The sequence below is a fragment of the Melanostigma gelatinosum genome (assembly GCF_949748355.1).
Source record: "Melanostigma gelatinosum genome assembly, chromosome: 4".
Lineage (NCBI taxonomy): Eukaryota > Metazoa > Chordata > Actinopteri > Perciformes > Zoarcidae > Melanostigma > Melanostigma gelatinosum.
The window spans coordinates 17430171-17443972 of NC_136637.1; the positions used below are offsets into that span (position 1 = coordinate 17430171).

The 13802-nt window shown below is 44.0% G+C and overlaps 2 protein-coding genes across 3 annotated transcripts in view; both read right to left on the reverse strand.

The window, feature by feature from the left end:
* Window positions 1–343: 343 nt before the first annotated feature.
* On the reverse strand, window positions 344–7443 carry LOC306776703 (retinal Mueller cells isomerohydrolase-like). Its single transcript, XM_079267496.1, has 14 exons — window positions 7326–7443; window positions 6636–6718; window positions 5799–5949; window positions 5265–5372; window positions 4703–4844; window positions 4320–4467; window positions 4100–4181; window positions 3777–3909; window positions 3041–3186; window positions 2824–2953; window positions 2516–2630; window positions 2295–2389; window positions 2039–2150; window positions 344–1633 (listed from the first exon to the last, which is right to left on the reverse strand). The coding sequence occupies exons 1-14, from the start codon at window positions 7334–7336 to the stop codon at window positions 1488–1490; spliced, it is 1602 nt and encodes a 533-aa protein (XP_079123622.1). The 5' UTR covers window positions 7337–7443; the 3' UTR covers window positions 344–1487.
* Window positions 7444–8436: 993 nt separating this feature from the next.
* The window catches only part of depdc1a (DEP domain containing 1a), a 7147-nt gene continuing 1781 nt past the window's right edge, over window positions 8437–13802 (reverse strand). Inside the window, exons 4-12 of one of the 2 annotated variants that reach the window (XM_079267009.1) lie at window positions 13618–13742; window positions 13295–13425; window positions 13106–13153; window positions 12719–12856; window positions 11428–12336; window positions 10756–10928; window positions 10467–10643; window positions 10063–10263; window positions 8437–9931 (exon numbers count right to left, since the gene is read on the reverse strand). In XM_079267009.1, coding sequence (XP_079123135.1) covers window positions 9797–9931; window positions 10063–10263; window positions 10467–10643; window positions 10756–10928; window positions 11428–12336; window positions 12719–12856; window positions 13106–13153; window positions 13295–13425; window positions 13618–13742 — 2037 coding nt within the window. In that variant the 3' untranslated portion in view covers window positions 8437–9796. The remainder of the gene's footprint in view (window positions 9932–10062; window positions 10264–10466; window positions 10644–10755; window positions 10929–11427; window positions 12337–12718; window positions 12857–13105; window positions 13154–13294; window positions 13426–13617; window positions 13743–13802) is intronic. The other variant, XM_079267010.1, reaches the window with a different exon arrangement.

A 13802-nucleotide genomic window follows, 5' to 3' on the forward strand; every position in this document is an offset into this window, starting at 1 on the left:
ATTGCAAAACTAGTGTGTTTTAAAATAATTTTACTCGGATAATTTCACAAGTATGCTGGGGACATTTTAATTCTGAAATTTAAATAAATTCACAGCAGTAAATTTGTGTGATTGGATACCAGCTACTGATTAAATGTAGCATGTTCTTTTAAAATAATATTCTTCAAAATCTCTGTGAGAAAAATAATGCTTGAATTTAAACTTGAAGCAGGATTTATTTATTTTATCGGAAGTCTACGAGGGAAAATGTATTGTAGTCAGTGGTGGAATGTAACTAAGTACATTTACAAAATACTGTTCAAATTTGAGGTATTTGTACCTTGACTCTTTTCATGCCAATTTACACTTCTACTACACAACAGTTCAGAGGGAAATATTGTTATTTTTATTTTGACATTTATTCGACATGCAGCGCTAGTAATTAGTTTACAAATAAGACGAATCGAATCAGCAGCAAACAGTTTGCAAAGGAATATTAATTATGATCATGTTACATTATGCTTCTAATTGCAACCGTATTGCTTATCATTGATTCCGCTCTTAATATTGAATCTATTTCATCATCGGTCAAACTTCAGGTGTAAGTTACTGTATCTTGGCTTTAAAGGAGACATAATGCTCATTTTCAGGTTCATACCGGTACTTTTAGTTTGTGTTTCTACTAGAACACAAGTAGACACAAAGTAGTGCTTTGATGTTCAAAAAACACATAATTTTCCCTCATACTGTCTGCCTGAATATACCTTTGTTCACCCCTTTCTGAAACGCTCCGTTTCAGCGCTTGTCTCTTGCAAAAAAACAATGTTTTTATAAAAATGGATCTACGCAGAAGTCAACACTTCTAGGAGACGAAGTTTCAAATCTACTCTCCAGAAACAGCTAGTAGGAGTGTTGATAAGTCATCTTTGCCAAAGCAACTACACTGTAACCGGTTGAGTATGATTGTTTTTATTTGTATTAAAGAAGAAGAAAAATGCAAATAGCTTTCAAAATACATGCTGCAAAAATATGAATATTTTTTAATATATTTAATTGTACCTCTTGCTTTAGGATGAAGGATCACGTCATGATGATTAACTATGTAAGTGCTAATTATGAAATAAAACATTGTAAATGGAGTAAATGTTTTTGCTAAGGTGATTTCACAGAAGCAACTAAATCTACCAGCTACAAGACACTGTTCAATCGTCTTTATGATTTGTACGTTACAATCAACGGACCCTGCTAGCTCCAAGCAATCTCAGCAGCCAGCTTGAGCCCAATGTGGAAGGGAACGAACATGAATAACATGTCATTTAAACAACATGATAAACATACCAAGGGCCTGGGGAAAGCAATAGTGCTTACATCTTTGACTTTAACGTTACAAAATGAAACCACCAACTATTTGGAGTCCATTTCTAATTGTAAAATGTGGTTGGCTGGTAGGAAGGTGAACATGGTGTACTTTGGATGGGGTCTTGGCTGGGCTGGGATGAAGGTGAGGGTCATGGCTTGTAAATGCCGTGGAAGGTCACGGGGATGATGGTGTTGACCGCGGCCCTGGCCAGCTCTGTCAGTTTCATGGCATCCAGCACCAGCAGGAAGCCCGGTCTCTCTGCACCCGGCTTTACCACAATGCTCAGCAGCACACCTGCAACACCGAGACAGACGGGGTGAGTTTGTGTGTCTGTTTCCACCATAGACCTACATGATTCGGTGTAGATTGAAGTTCATCGAAGGGTGGGTTTGATTTAGGTTTATTTTCAAAATATGAAATATGAACCCTAACCCTAACTTACTGAATACCCCGTAGAAAGTAGTTTCCTGTTATTATACACTGATGAAAACATAGTTGTGAATACCACATTCCATTTCTGCCAACAGATTCCCCAAAACGCTACACACTGGCCCTCCAACATTTCAACATATTTATAGCTAAAGCTAGAATGAAAACCAGTACAGGATCAAATCATCCTAAAGATCACAATGTGCTATATGTTTTATGTGTTTTTGTGTGTGTGAGCATGTGTGCGAAAGTGTCATTTGTGTGTTCTACCATCATCCTCCTCTGTGGCTCCGGGTGTTGGTACGAACAGCGGCTCCGATGGATAACATTCTTCCTCCTGCCACACCCAGGTCTCTTTGGTCTGTACGTTCAGCTTGACTATCTACATGTACAGCAAGTCAACAACAACAAACAACCAACATCAGCGTCACTTTTATCATCATTGATTACGGATTATCTTTCGGATGGGGAGACGAGCACAAACACTGTCTTTGTCTCGTCCTGGGAACGATAAAAGCGCTCCTACCCTGTCAGGAATGAAGTGGTTGAGTCCCAGACCGTAGGCGAAGGAATACTTCTTCCCACCACACAGAGAGTAGTTAATCTGTGGAAACTCAAAGGCTGAAAGAGAGACAACAACATGACTAGATTGTGCATTTTACAACATGTATATTGTTTTAATGTGTTAATGTTTTTGTATGTATGTGTGTGTATGTGTGTGTGTGTGTGTGTGTGTGTGTATATTACCCAGTCTTGGTGCAGAGAAGAGGACTTCAGGTTCGAGCCAGACAGTGCCGTCACTGCGAAGAACAGCAGTAGCTGTAGTGTAGGGCAGAGACACCAGATTCTTTCCCTGCTCTTCCTGAAAACACACACAAGCATGCATATGGATGACGTACGCACACACACCATTTCATACAGGAGTGTAAGAAAATGCAAAAACTCTGACTTGAGTGGAATACTGATCGAGGATAAGCACCAAGCAGCTCCTCAAAGACAACCATGTGTGTGTGTGTGTGTGTGTGTGTTTGTGTGTGTGTGTGTGTGTCTCTCACCCTGTGTATATCCAGTGGCAGTACGTATCGTCTGACCTCAGGCTGAGGAGCTCTCATCGCTGCTTTCTTCACTTCCTCCCACTCCTCCTTTATGTTGGCCAGGTACAGGTAGTCATACACAAAGTCATGACTGTGCAAAAACAGAGAGAGATGTCAGGGTGAGACCATTACACTGTTCATGTAACACTCACGCAGACACACGCAGGGTCACACGCACCCTTTCCAAGTGCAGATGTCGACCACGAGGAACCCCTGCTCCTCCTCATAGGTGTTAATATGGTGAAAGATGTTGAACGCTGACGTTCTGAACTTGTGGCTACTCAGATATTCGGCTGGGTCCTTGGTGGCCAGGTGGAACCATGTCTACAACACACACATACATACATACATACTGAACAGATGCACTCATGTAATCATTCAAACACTCGCCTTCCTACCCCCACGGGCCGGGTTAGAAACTTTTAAATTGGGAGTGCTGGGAGTGTCAGCCTGGAGCACAGATTTAAAGAAAGAGGACTAAAAAAGTTCCTGGCAATGATAATGATGGTGTAACAAATAAATGCCAAGAAGACAACCTTAAATGTCCTAATATAATAAATAATACCGGTAAATAACAGTTATTGATAACTTTGAATAGGCTGCATCCAAACAATGGGCTCCTGGACACATGTCTTTGTGCCTCTGTTGTTTTTGTCTGTCTGTGGTCAACTTGTGTCTCCATCTTGGTCTTTTTAGTTGTTTTGTGTCTCTTTATGAACTTTTTGCATCTCTTTTTTTGGTAATTATGTTTCTCTTTGTGGTTGTGTTTGATTGACCAACAATTGTTAACAGTCACTTCATACATTGGTCCAGGTTCTGGTCCAGGGGCCCCTCCGGGCCTGTAATCCATGATATACAGACTTGATCCTGAAAAGTCAACTACCCAACGCCCTCTGGCCACGCCCCCAGCCTACCCCCATGCTTTCGTTGGATTCAAAGCAGTCCATGTACGTGGCTCCTCTGAAGCTCCAAGCCGACAGGAACTTGAACAGGTTGATCTTCACCGGCTGCTCCACAAACACAAAATAGTTGTCTGTCATACCGAAACTACAGACAGACAGGCAGAGAGACAGACAGGGATCCAATAAACAGCAGTGGCAACATCTTGAGGGGTCACAGACACAAACAATGGATTATTTGGTGGTGATGGTTTGGGCAAAACAAGAACAGATGCAGTGCTTGGACTGCGTTGAATTGTGCATTCATTGTGAGACATGGTAGAACTATCAGTCGGTACCTGTGTACGTAGGAGGGTTTCATCCTCTCACTGCTGGGCAGTTGAACGACCACCTGGGATCTCTCCAGGGGATCTGACTTGTCTGGAAACCCACAGTGATAGTGTGTAATATAAGTATTGTCTTGTGAGTGTGTACATAAGTTCATCTTCGTCCATTTCATAGTAAAATAATCAATAAAACATGACTGTAATATTCAGTCCGCTGACTCGCTTTTCTCACCTTTTTGAGAAGGTGGGATCTTGACGATGTTGTAAGCCAGACTCATGTTCTTGCCAAAGCAATTGCCGATGTTATAGACTGTACCATCTGCGTCAATGTGGGGGTGGGCAGTCGCCCCATTCACTGAGAGGTACTTACACAGGTCCACCTGGTATAAATGCATGCACACAGGACAGAGATTTAATACGTACAAAGATTGATTATAAAGAAAGAAAGAAGAAGAGGGGTCAGTGTCATGGGTTTACCTGATCAATCATCTACCCTAAGGATGTATACCCTGGTAATTAAAAATGTTTTTTGGGGGGAAAAATTGCATTCTTCATCAGTTTAATCGTGTCTGCAAGACCGAAGATTATGCGTTATGTATACCAGTCAGCACTCGCCTTCTTTAAAGTCTCCAGCGAATCAGGATCAACCTTCGTGATGTAATTGGTCTCTGTGACGGCATAGAAGTCCTCCCCGATTGGACAGATGTTCACTGGGCAGTTATCGGTCACCTCAATTCCTTTGAAGTAAGTAAAGAATCTAGACAGAAACAAGGACAGCTGACGATCAGTCGATAGCCAAGCAAACGTGTGTGTGAGTAATGCGTGTAATAATAACATTACAGTATGTTAACACTGTGGGGCATTATATCTGTTATTATATGTACATAACAACACATCTGTAATATTAACAAAGACACTGCTGAAAGCCTGAATACATCAATAAACAGACCCAATCTTTTATTTTAGTGTTGTAGTATAATGAATGGTTTAGTGTTGTAACAACAATTGCTTTCACTATTGATTAATCTGTCAACTATTTTCTTGATTAATTAATTGATTTTTCTTTTATTTGATCCATAAAAAGGTCAGGAATAAGTAAAAAGAGCCCCAAGACACACAACTGTTTACATTCAGCACAGCAGCTATATATAGCACGATATTTGGGTTTGTGGTTCACCTGGAGAAGATGTTTTTGCAGGGGTCTGGATAGGCTGCCGTTCCAAACTCAGTGATCACTATTCTGTTCTCGGTCATGGCACGAACATACGCATCCGTCCTGATAAACCTGAGCAGACAGATTACACACACAGTTAATCATAGGAGATGTATGGTCTGTCAACGGTAATTAAACTGTCAACGTAGTTTTGACTTCTATTAAAAAGTCATTGCTGATTCTGCTCAATAGACAAAACTGTTGGAGGTGGGTGAAGGATTTTTGTGGTCTGCAGCTGAGTATTGTTTTTCCCTCCTTCACATTCCAGTCGGGTGAATTTACTGTCAGCTCTTTTCCTCAGCTGCACAAACCTGCTTACATCTCTGCACTGACACAAATCAGATGTCACAAAATATCTGCATCTAGATACAATGTTAAGAAATCCCTTAAACAGTCCTGGACCCGCTACCTTAGACCCAGAACCATGCCAAAAACTACAGAAAGAGACATGGGAGGGATACAGGACAAACAAGACAACAAACAAGTGTGTATTCTCACTTCCTGTAGTAGGTCACCTGACCGTTCTTCAGGTCAAACTTGTGTATGAGAGCCTGTCCATCAAACAGGTGGTAGAAAGGTTCACCGCCCACCTCGAAAAGACCTGGACCCATCCTGAGAAGACTGCCGCCAAGCCATGAAGGTATAACACCTGAAAACACACACACACACACACACACACACACACACACACACACCAATACACACACACTGTTGTTCAGTCTTAGCGTTTATCTGCACATGACTCAGTCAAGAAATAGTCCAGCACATAATTGCCCCCCAAAAAAGACAGGCTGGTTGGCAGATGTATGTTTTTCAATCCTTGGACAGCAAAGCAAGTCGATGTTCTGTGACCCATCAGAACATGTGACCCAAAGAGGGATTTCAGTTGCAATGCCATCCCGCAGATGTTTCATCATACTTTGTCACATATTTTATTATGATAGGTGTTACCTAAAATGGTGCTCCGTAGTATTTAGAGATAGCAGAAAGAGCCCGAACGCTTTTTCATATAATTGTTCTTATAGTATCGCAGAATCTGACGGGCCACTAAATCCAAAGCAAATGCAATAAAGTATGATGAAAACATATAGGAAGAAGCAGTTTAGCTGAAGTCATGAGGTCACAAAGTCTGTCTGTAGCCTTTTACATTTGACAGACAAACATGACTTCATCAGAAAGAGAAGATGTGCATTTCCCAAAATTCCAAACTATTCCTTTAAGAGCAATCTATCAGAGTATGTGGAAGGTATCCTGCAAAATGGCTTTGTAAAGATGTTCTATTGTTCGCTTTGACATGAAGACAAAATGACAAAAGCAGGCCGCTCTCGTTCCTACCGCTGATCTCAGCAGGTATCGGTTCGTTCAGCTCCTCCACCGTCTCAAAGATCTTCTTGTAGCCTGCAGCAGGATGCTCCACACTGGAGAGGGAAACAAAAGCATGACTTTGAGGGGAACAATTCCACAACATAACTAAGTCTCTTGTGTTTCTTTTGTGCTGTATGAAACATCGAAGAACATTTGTTACTGTGAGGTTTGTTGTTTCTCTGAAGACATTTATACATTCCAAATGTAGGCTACAGACACTGATCAATGCGGTTCATGTAATGCAAATAAAAACCTTGACATTTATCTATGACACCCCTCTGAAATAATATTTAATTATGGGACGTTTGCTTACAGTAATCCTGACCCTTATATGTTGACATGAGACCTGACAAACTACACAGTAAAACATCACTTTTCAGGGTTTTATTGGGTCTCTCACTGCTGCAGCAATCACCGTATCTGGAATATTTTCTTCATGTGTTCAGTTTTTCTCTCCCATTTACAGTAAAAGAAGATCTTGTGGAAAACTAGAAAACTGACTGAGGAAAACAACAAACGTCACTGCGTGGTGTCTACAAGCTGCTTTCTCTTATTTCATTCCTGAGTCACATTGAAACCTTGAAACCCGTTGTTAACAATCAGTTTCTAACTTCAAACATGCAAAACCATTTGAGAAAAGAACAAGAAAGTTTCACTCACCGGCGGGCCATGCTGCTGTATGTTCCTCACACAGGATGTTTTTCTGCAGAAAGAGAGTCTGGCTTGTATTTAAACCACACACAGATTTCCTGCGGTGAGGGATGGAAATTGGGCCCCCTCCCCCTTTTTACCCCTTCTCTCCCCCCAATCCATCCTCTTTTCCTCTGCACCGCCGTCCCCTCCCGTTTCATGCCTTTTGCTCCCCTTCTCTTCCTTCTCTACTCTTCCCCCCTCCTCCTCCTCCTCCTCCTCCAGTCTTTTACCCAAGAGCTGAACAAGCTAGCTTTGTCTCCTCTCCGTTCAGACGTCCGGCCATGCAGAATGTTCCCTGGGCCCCCGAATCCAGGTCTTTGTCAACCTGGGAGCACAAACACTCACAAACGGGCAGAGGATGTGGGTCAAACCCGTAAAGTCAGCTTTTAAAAAGCAGTGCGCTGGGGTCGCTGTTTGTACGTGGATTTACATGTAGAGGAATCCTGTCTAATTAGTTCCAGACCGCCTCAATAAACACTGAAAACTATTTTAACTGGTGCTCTGGAGGAGAAAGAGCAGCAGAGTTTTCTCTCTGGGAGGGAGAGAGAGTGAATGATTGGCCATGTGAATTTCTTTCGTCATCGGTCATCTTTTGATACATTTGTTGAATAGAAGGATGAATTCAACTGAATGAATGCATTAGTACAGGTTGAAAAGGAGCAGCAATCGGTCTTCTCGTGTGTGTGTGTTGCTGCTGAATGCAGGTTAACAAACTGATGCCTGTAAATAAACAACGGAACAAAGTAAAACTGTTGTGTGGATTGTCATTTGTACAGTCACTCATGTTCCCGAGAGGATTGAAAGTGAAAGCCTTTGGCAATCCCCCGAGGTCGACATTTGTGGTTTTGAGTGGAATGTCATCTGAACTATTCGGTGTACTGCCGTGACATTTGGGTCGGACTTTAATGTTCCCCTCTGGATCAACTGTTCTAACTTTGATGATCCACGGAACTTTCCACCGAGCGTTGTCTTGAGGTCAAATCTGCAGTACTTAGTACTTGGATCAGCTCAGCTCAGACATGAACACTTGATAAGTAAAAGATAAACCAAATGAATAAAATCAATGATAACAAACAAGTACATTAAACATCCATTTAATTCTGCAGACCTACTAGACTTTCAAAGTGTAATAGACAGATTAGTGGGACATTTTGAGTGAGTAAGCAGATTAGATCATTCGATTAAACTGCTTTTACTGGTAAATAAAATGGAGAAACACCAAATACCAGTCACAAGTTTAGTACCTGGTGTAGTATACAGTATGTACACAGTATTTATGGCACATCACACACAAACAGGACAACGGCATATAAATAGAACGGCTGAACAGATTTATTTCCCAGGACTTTGCATAGTAAACAATGGAGGAAGAGTAGAACTGTGTGGGAGTACGACATAACACCTCTATGGAAAAGCCAAAAAAACACTGCTGAGTGCACATATGGTCTCACACACACACACACACACACCGTCTGAGGTATAGACTAACATATCAGGGAAGAACTAATACTTCATATAAGACATTTAAAAAAAAAAGAAAAAAAAAAGCTTTCAATTCTAAGTCAAACCTGTTCCTTCAGACACTTGTAATATGGGTTGTGTATTGCACTTCTGTCTACTAACTACCTGTTAGCACCCATCAGGAGAATGATGGACACCAGCTTCTTTCATTAGAGGCAATAGGTTCTGCAAATAGCCGCTTCACTGCCTTCAAATGATTCATGAGGTTGTATTTATAAGCATCAGCAACAATTTACTCAAAATATCCTTAAAAGTCCTTTAAAAGCACACCACGCAAAAAAGCAACAAAATGACAAGACTGGAATTTTTGAGAAAAAAAGTTCAGCGTCACTAGTTTGTTTCAAAGAAGACTCGAGATTCAAGAATATATATTTATAAAAAACAAGAGACCTCAAGGAAACACCTTTCTACCACTGCTCCCAATGCCATCAGGCAAATTAATGATCTAATTATTCACATATGGACCGGTGATCCTAAAAATTACATATTATTTGTCTCCCAAAATGCAAGCCTGCAATCAGGCTTGTTCGCACTGGTTCACACACACAGGTCAGTATCAGCTCGGAATAGAGACGGTCGGCGATGGGAAACAAAAACACAGATGTCACTCAACAAAAACCTGCTTCACTAAAAAGGTTAGATTTGAAAACAGTAATCAATGTGAACGGCTCCAGGAAGCAACTGTGTCTACCTGCCTTTGTCTTACTCAACTATCCCCCCCCCCCACACACACACACACACACACTGTAGAAGTCTTCCAGTCACTACATAAATGAGACACAAAAGGAATAACAGTACTTCCAACGCAACAAGAAAGAGTTCATGGCTGCAAAGATCGGTGGATTTTCCGTCTCTTGGTATCAGTGCAGCGAGAATGACTGCGGCTTCTGTAGTGGTGGACAACCTGTATGGTTAGCTCAGTTCCTGATGCTGAACGCTTTGGACTTCCTGATGTTGAAGAGCGGCGGTTTAATCTTTGGCTTGTCGGTCTTGTTGTCCCTGTCTGAGGAGGGGAGCCGACGGCCGTAGATGTCCGGGTACTGCTTCTGAAACTTTAGCAAAGACAATAAAACTCAGGACTGAGGGATTGACTTTCCCTTTCTAAGTTAAGCTGCCAGTATGCTTCAGGAGAACTGCTTGTTGGGACAGTTGCATTGCATTTCTGTTACCCTGGTTTTGTTACCTGCTTCAGTTTCTTGCGGCGGTCCTTCTCACGCATGTTCTGGTCCGTCAGCAGCATCTCCAGCAGCTCCTCCATGGCCTTCTGGGAAGATGCCAGCTTTTGCTGTTCAAACTCGGCACCGCTAATCTGACGGCAGAACGCGTAGATGGGCATCGGAACGCACACCGGATCGCCGCCATTGGAAACGCCATCGATTGGGACCTGGGGCCGGGAGAGAGGAAAAAACAAACATCTGTATGTCTCTGATGTGCTGTATCAAAGCAGATGACGCCAAAAATCACACTTTGCCGACAAGATAGTCGTCTCTGTCTTAATACTGTGGATGTACAACTAATAATATATTTGTGGATGTGGTTTTCTATGTGGTTTCAGGGCGCATATGCTGTGACAGTTCATGGGAGTACCTGTACATCGCGCAGGTACTGTATATGGTCGCTGATGGCACTGAGCAGGTACTCTGGGACAGAGAGGATGCTTTGCTGATGGTCCATTAGGAATGAAACCAGCCTGGTAGCCAACAGCTCGTCCAGATCGCACTCCACTGCGCTGCCCAGGACACAGCCCGAAAACGTGTGAACCATCTGGAATGAGAACCACGACAAGGGAGATGAAGAGACAGGAAGGGAATTGATGTAACATATGAAGGTCTTGAGCTGAAAAGGAAACGATCGCCCCGTCCGTTTTGTGACTCACTAGTGTTCGGGTGCCGATGGCCGGGTGGAGGCGGGGCATGTCCACGTTCTCGCTGATGCGCGACATCATCCTCATGAGGAGCTGCAACTTCCTGCGTGAGGTGGGGGGGAGGAGGAGGGTGCAGAGCTGCAGGGCCTCGATGGCCACGCGCTCACAGTGAGGCTGAAGAAGGCCTACACACACACACACACACACACACACACGATGAGGATGATGGAGACAGGTGAGATCTGGAGTGCAATCAGCACAGACAGCAGTAGAATCACTCTTTGTGGCCGTATTCATCCATCACTGCTACATCACATTCAATAGATGAGACAAATGAATGGATGGATGACAGAATTAATCAACTACAGCTACAGATGAGTCAGGTAAGATATAAAAACAAAAGAATGTATTGTAATATGCTATTTAAAAGCTTGTGCACTACTGTGAAATATGCACCTTGAGCCAGTGCTTTCTTTCTTCACTGAAACTTTAGAAATGTTAAACAACAGACCCCCAAAAAGTGAAATCATAGTCTGCACCTCTCTCAACTCAGATCTCACCTTTTCAGTTCAACAGGAGTCGTATTTACGAGTTCAAACCCTCACATACCAGCAGTGGTTAGATGTTAGTTTGATTAGACAACAACAGACAAGCAGACAGGTAGAGAGGAGAGAGGGGTCTTACTGTGCTCGGGTTTGGGTTGGGGGTGCTGGGAGATGCTGGTGGGCACACAGACAGGCGGTTTGAACAGTGAAACGGGTCGAGGCGGCTTCGACACATCCAGCGAGCTGATGCAGCGGCGGACAACAGCGGGCGGGGGGAGCGTCCAAAGATCGGAGGTGCTGGAGGCGGGTCTGGGTCCCGCAGTAGCACGAGACCCTCGGGCTATGGCCAAAGCAGATGAGGAAAAAAGATGACAGGAGGAAAAGGAGGGAAGATGGGGATGCAACGAGGGAGGACGTGAAGCCGAGGAGAGATGCTGGCCCGCGGGAGTGTTCACGTTGAGGCAGCTGGTTGCTCGACCCGACAACTTGGGCTCGTTGACGTCTTCCTCCCTGGTTTCTACGACAATATCCAGACAGCTGCCTGTGCTGCGCGGTCGAGATGAGCGCGACCGGTGTGCCGCCGACGGGCCCGCTACCCAAAGTCTGGTTCTGATTGTACCTGCTGGAGCAGTCTCACAAGCAGTGCTGTCATCGTGGTTCGTGTTGCTATAGGCACAGGATGCCAGGCTGTCATTGGACAGGAACAGCTGTTGCCTGGTGAGAGGGGCGAAGTCATCCAGGACAGTTTCCAGCGAGCAACTCTTGGTTTGAGGCCTCGCGAAACCAACCGTGCTCAGACTGGCGCAGCTGCCTCCTAGCTGTCCGACGCCTCCTTTCAGCGCAGTCAGCCGCGACTGCAGCGTCCCACCGAGCACGTCGGTCATCGGCGACTCGGCCTCGTCGCACGTCCCATGCCTGAGCAGCGACAGCAGCAGACACTCTGTGGAGCGGAAAGAGGTCTTGGCTGGAGGGGGTGCCGAGGGGAGGTCGGGCTTCTTGCGTTTCCCGCGTTGGTGCGTCGCGGGCGCCGCAACGTAGCCGCAAAACACTGAGAGCGGATGCACAGAAAAGGAGAAGAGACGAGCAGGGGGCAGGCAGAGCGTCAATGCAAGCAGACGGTGAAGAGGAGAGAGGTTTAGTTATTTCAAACGTTTACTGGACACAGAACCATCAGCTGATCAGAGACGACACATAACGGGCATGGACACAGAGTACAGCTGCTCATGATGCTGTTAGGACACAACAAACAGAAGTGACGACAACCAAAACCTCGGTTAGCAGTCAGAAGGCACCGTTAAGAGGTCAGTTATTTCCCTGTAACACAGCAAGCCTCCGCTAGAACTAAGCCCCTTCATTAAAAGCACTTCCGTTTAACTGCTGTTCCAGGATCAGAACTAAAAGCCCACTGAATATTGGTCCACCGTGCTCACCCAGGACGTTGATAAACAGTTCGTACAGTTCGTACGTGAGTACGGGCTGCGGAAGGCTGTAGAAGTAATCAGACACCGTTTTGAAGACGTCTCTCTCGAAGCCAGGGTAGGACGGCTGTGCGCTGTCGTACTTCGGCCCTAGAAACAGACAGCAGGTCAACGCAGCTATGAGAGGGAAGGATGCGCTTCAAATTACATACACAGTCCCAACACAGACCTATGTAGGAGTTTACATTGTCTAACATAGAATTCTAAACATTAAAAGAAAAGTGTCAATTTGACTGATTGTTCATTGAGATTCCTGAGAATATGCAGTACATAAAGTAATGCTGTGATGGCATTTAAATGTAAAAACAAATCGATCGAATAAAAATATGTAAAACTCACAGTTGGCCAGACTCTTCATGGCAGATAAAACCCAGTGTGGGAGGTCGTCTGGAGAGATGAACAACAGGTTTTATTTATATACAAAACCAGTAGGTTTATATAGCGACAATATATATATATATATATATATATGATGATTTTTATGCTTTCTGGTGATGGAAACGTGTTTTTGTCGCTATAGAAACCTACTGGTTTTGTCATCCAGCGTGACCACTCCGTGCTTGTTGACTTTGGTCATATTATGGATGATGTTCTGTGGGTTTACATGACGTTGGTCTAAAACCTCATCAAGAGATGCGACGCCCAGAATCCTCTGCAGGCTGGAACACAACACGCAAGGTTTAGTGACACAAATAAAATCCTCCTTGCAGATTACCAGACGTCAACCTTTGCTTTGGTCTCACGCAACAACATCTTTCTCACAATGTATTCTATAAAAAGGGAAACGTGTGCTTCCACTGTGTGACAAACTTGTACGGTCTGTGTGTCTTTAAAAGGTGAAGGGTTCGTACTGGGTCAGGGTGATGTCCCTCCAGATCTCCTGTTCATCGTCCACCGTTAGCTCTCGTCTGGGCACCTGCTGCTCTCCAGCTGGAGGATTCTCTCCTCCGGCTTCAAGGGCCGGGTCTACGTTTTCCTGGAAGCCACAAACCGAGCATGAACCAAACAATTTAGACCTTTATAAGGACGACTGTAA

What these genes read in the sequence shown, in the direction of transcription:
- LOC306776703 (XM_079267496.1), bottom strand. An exon ending in ACCACTTCATTCCTGACAGG is followed by an intron (nt 2,151 to 2,294) that starts GTAGGAGCGCTT and finishes CTGTACATGTAG; the next exon opens with ATAGTCAAGCTGAACGTACA. An exon ending in AGCCACAGAGGAGGATGATG is followed by an intron (nt 1,634 to 2,038) that starts GTAGAACACACA and finishes TCGGTGTTGCAG; the next exon opens with GTGTGCTGCTGAGCATTGTG.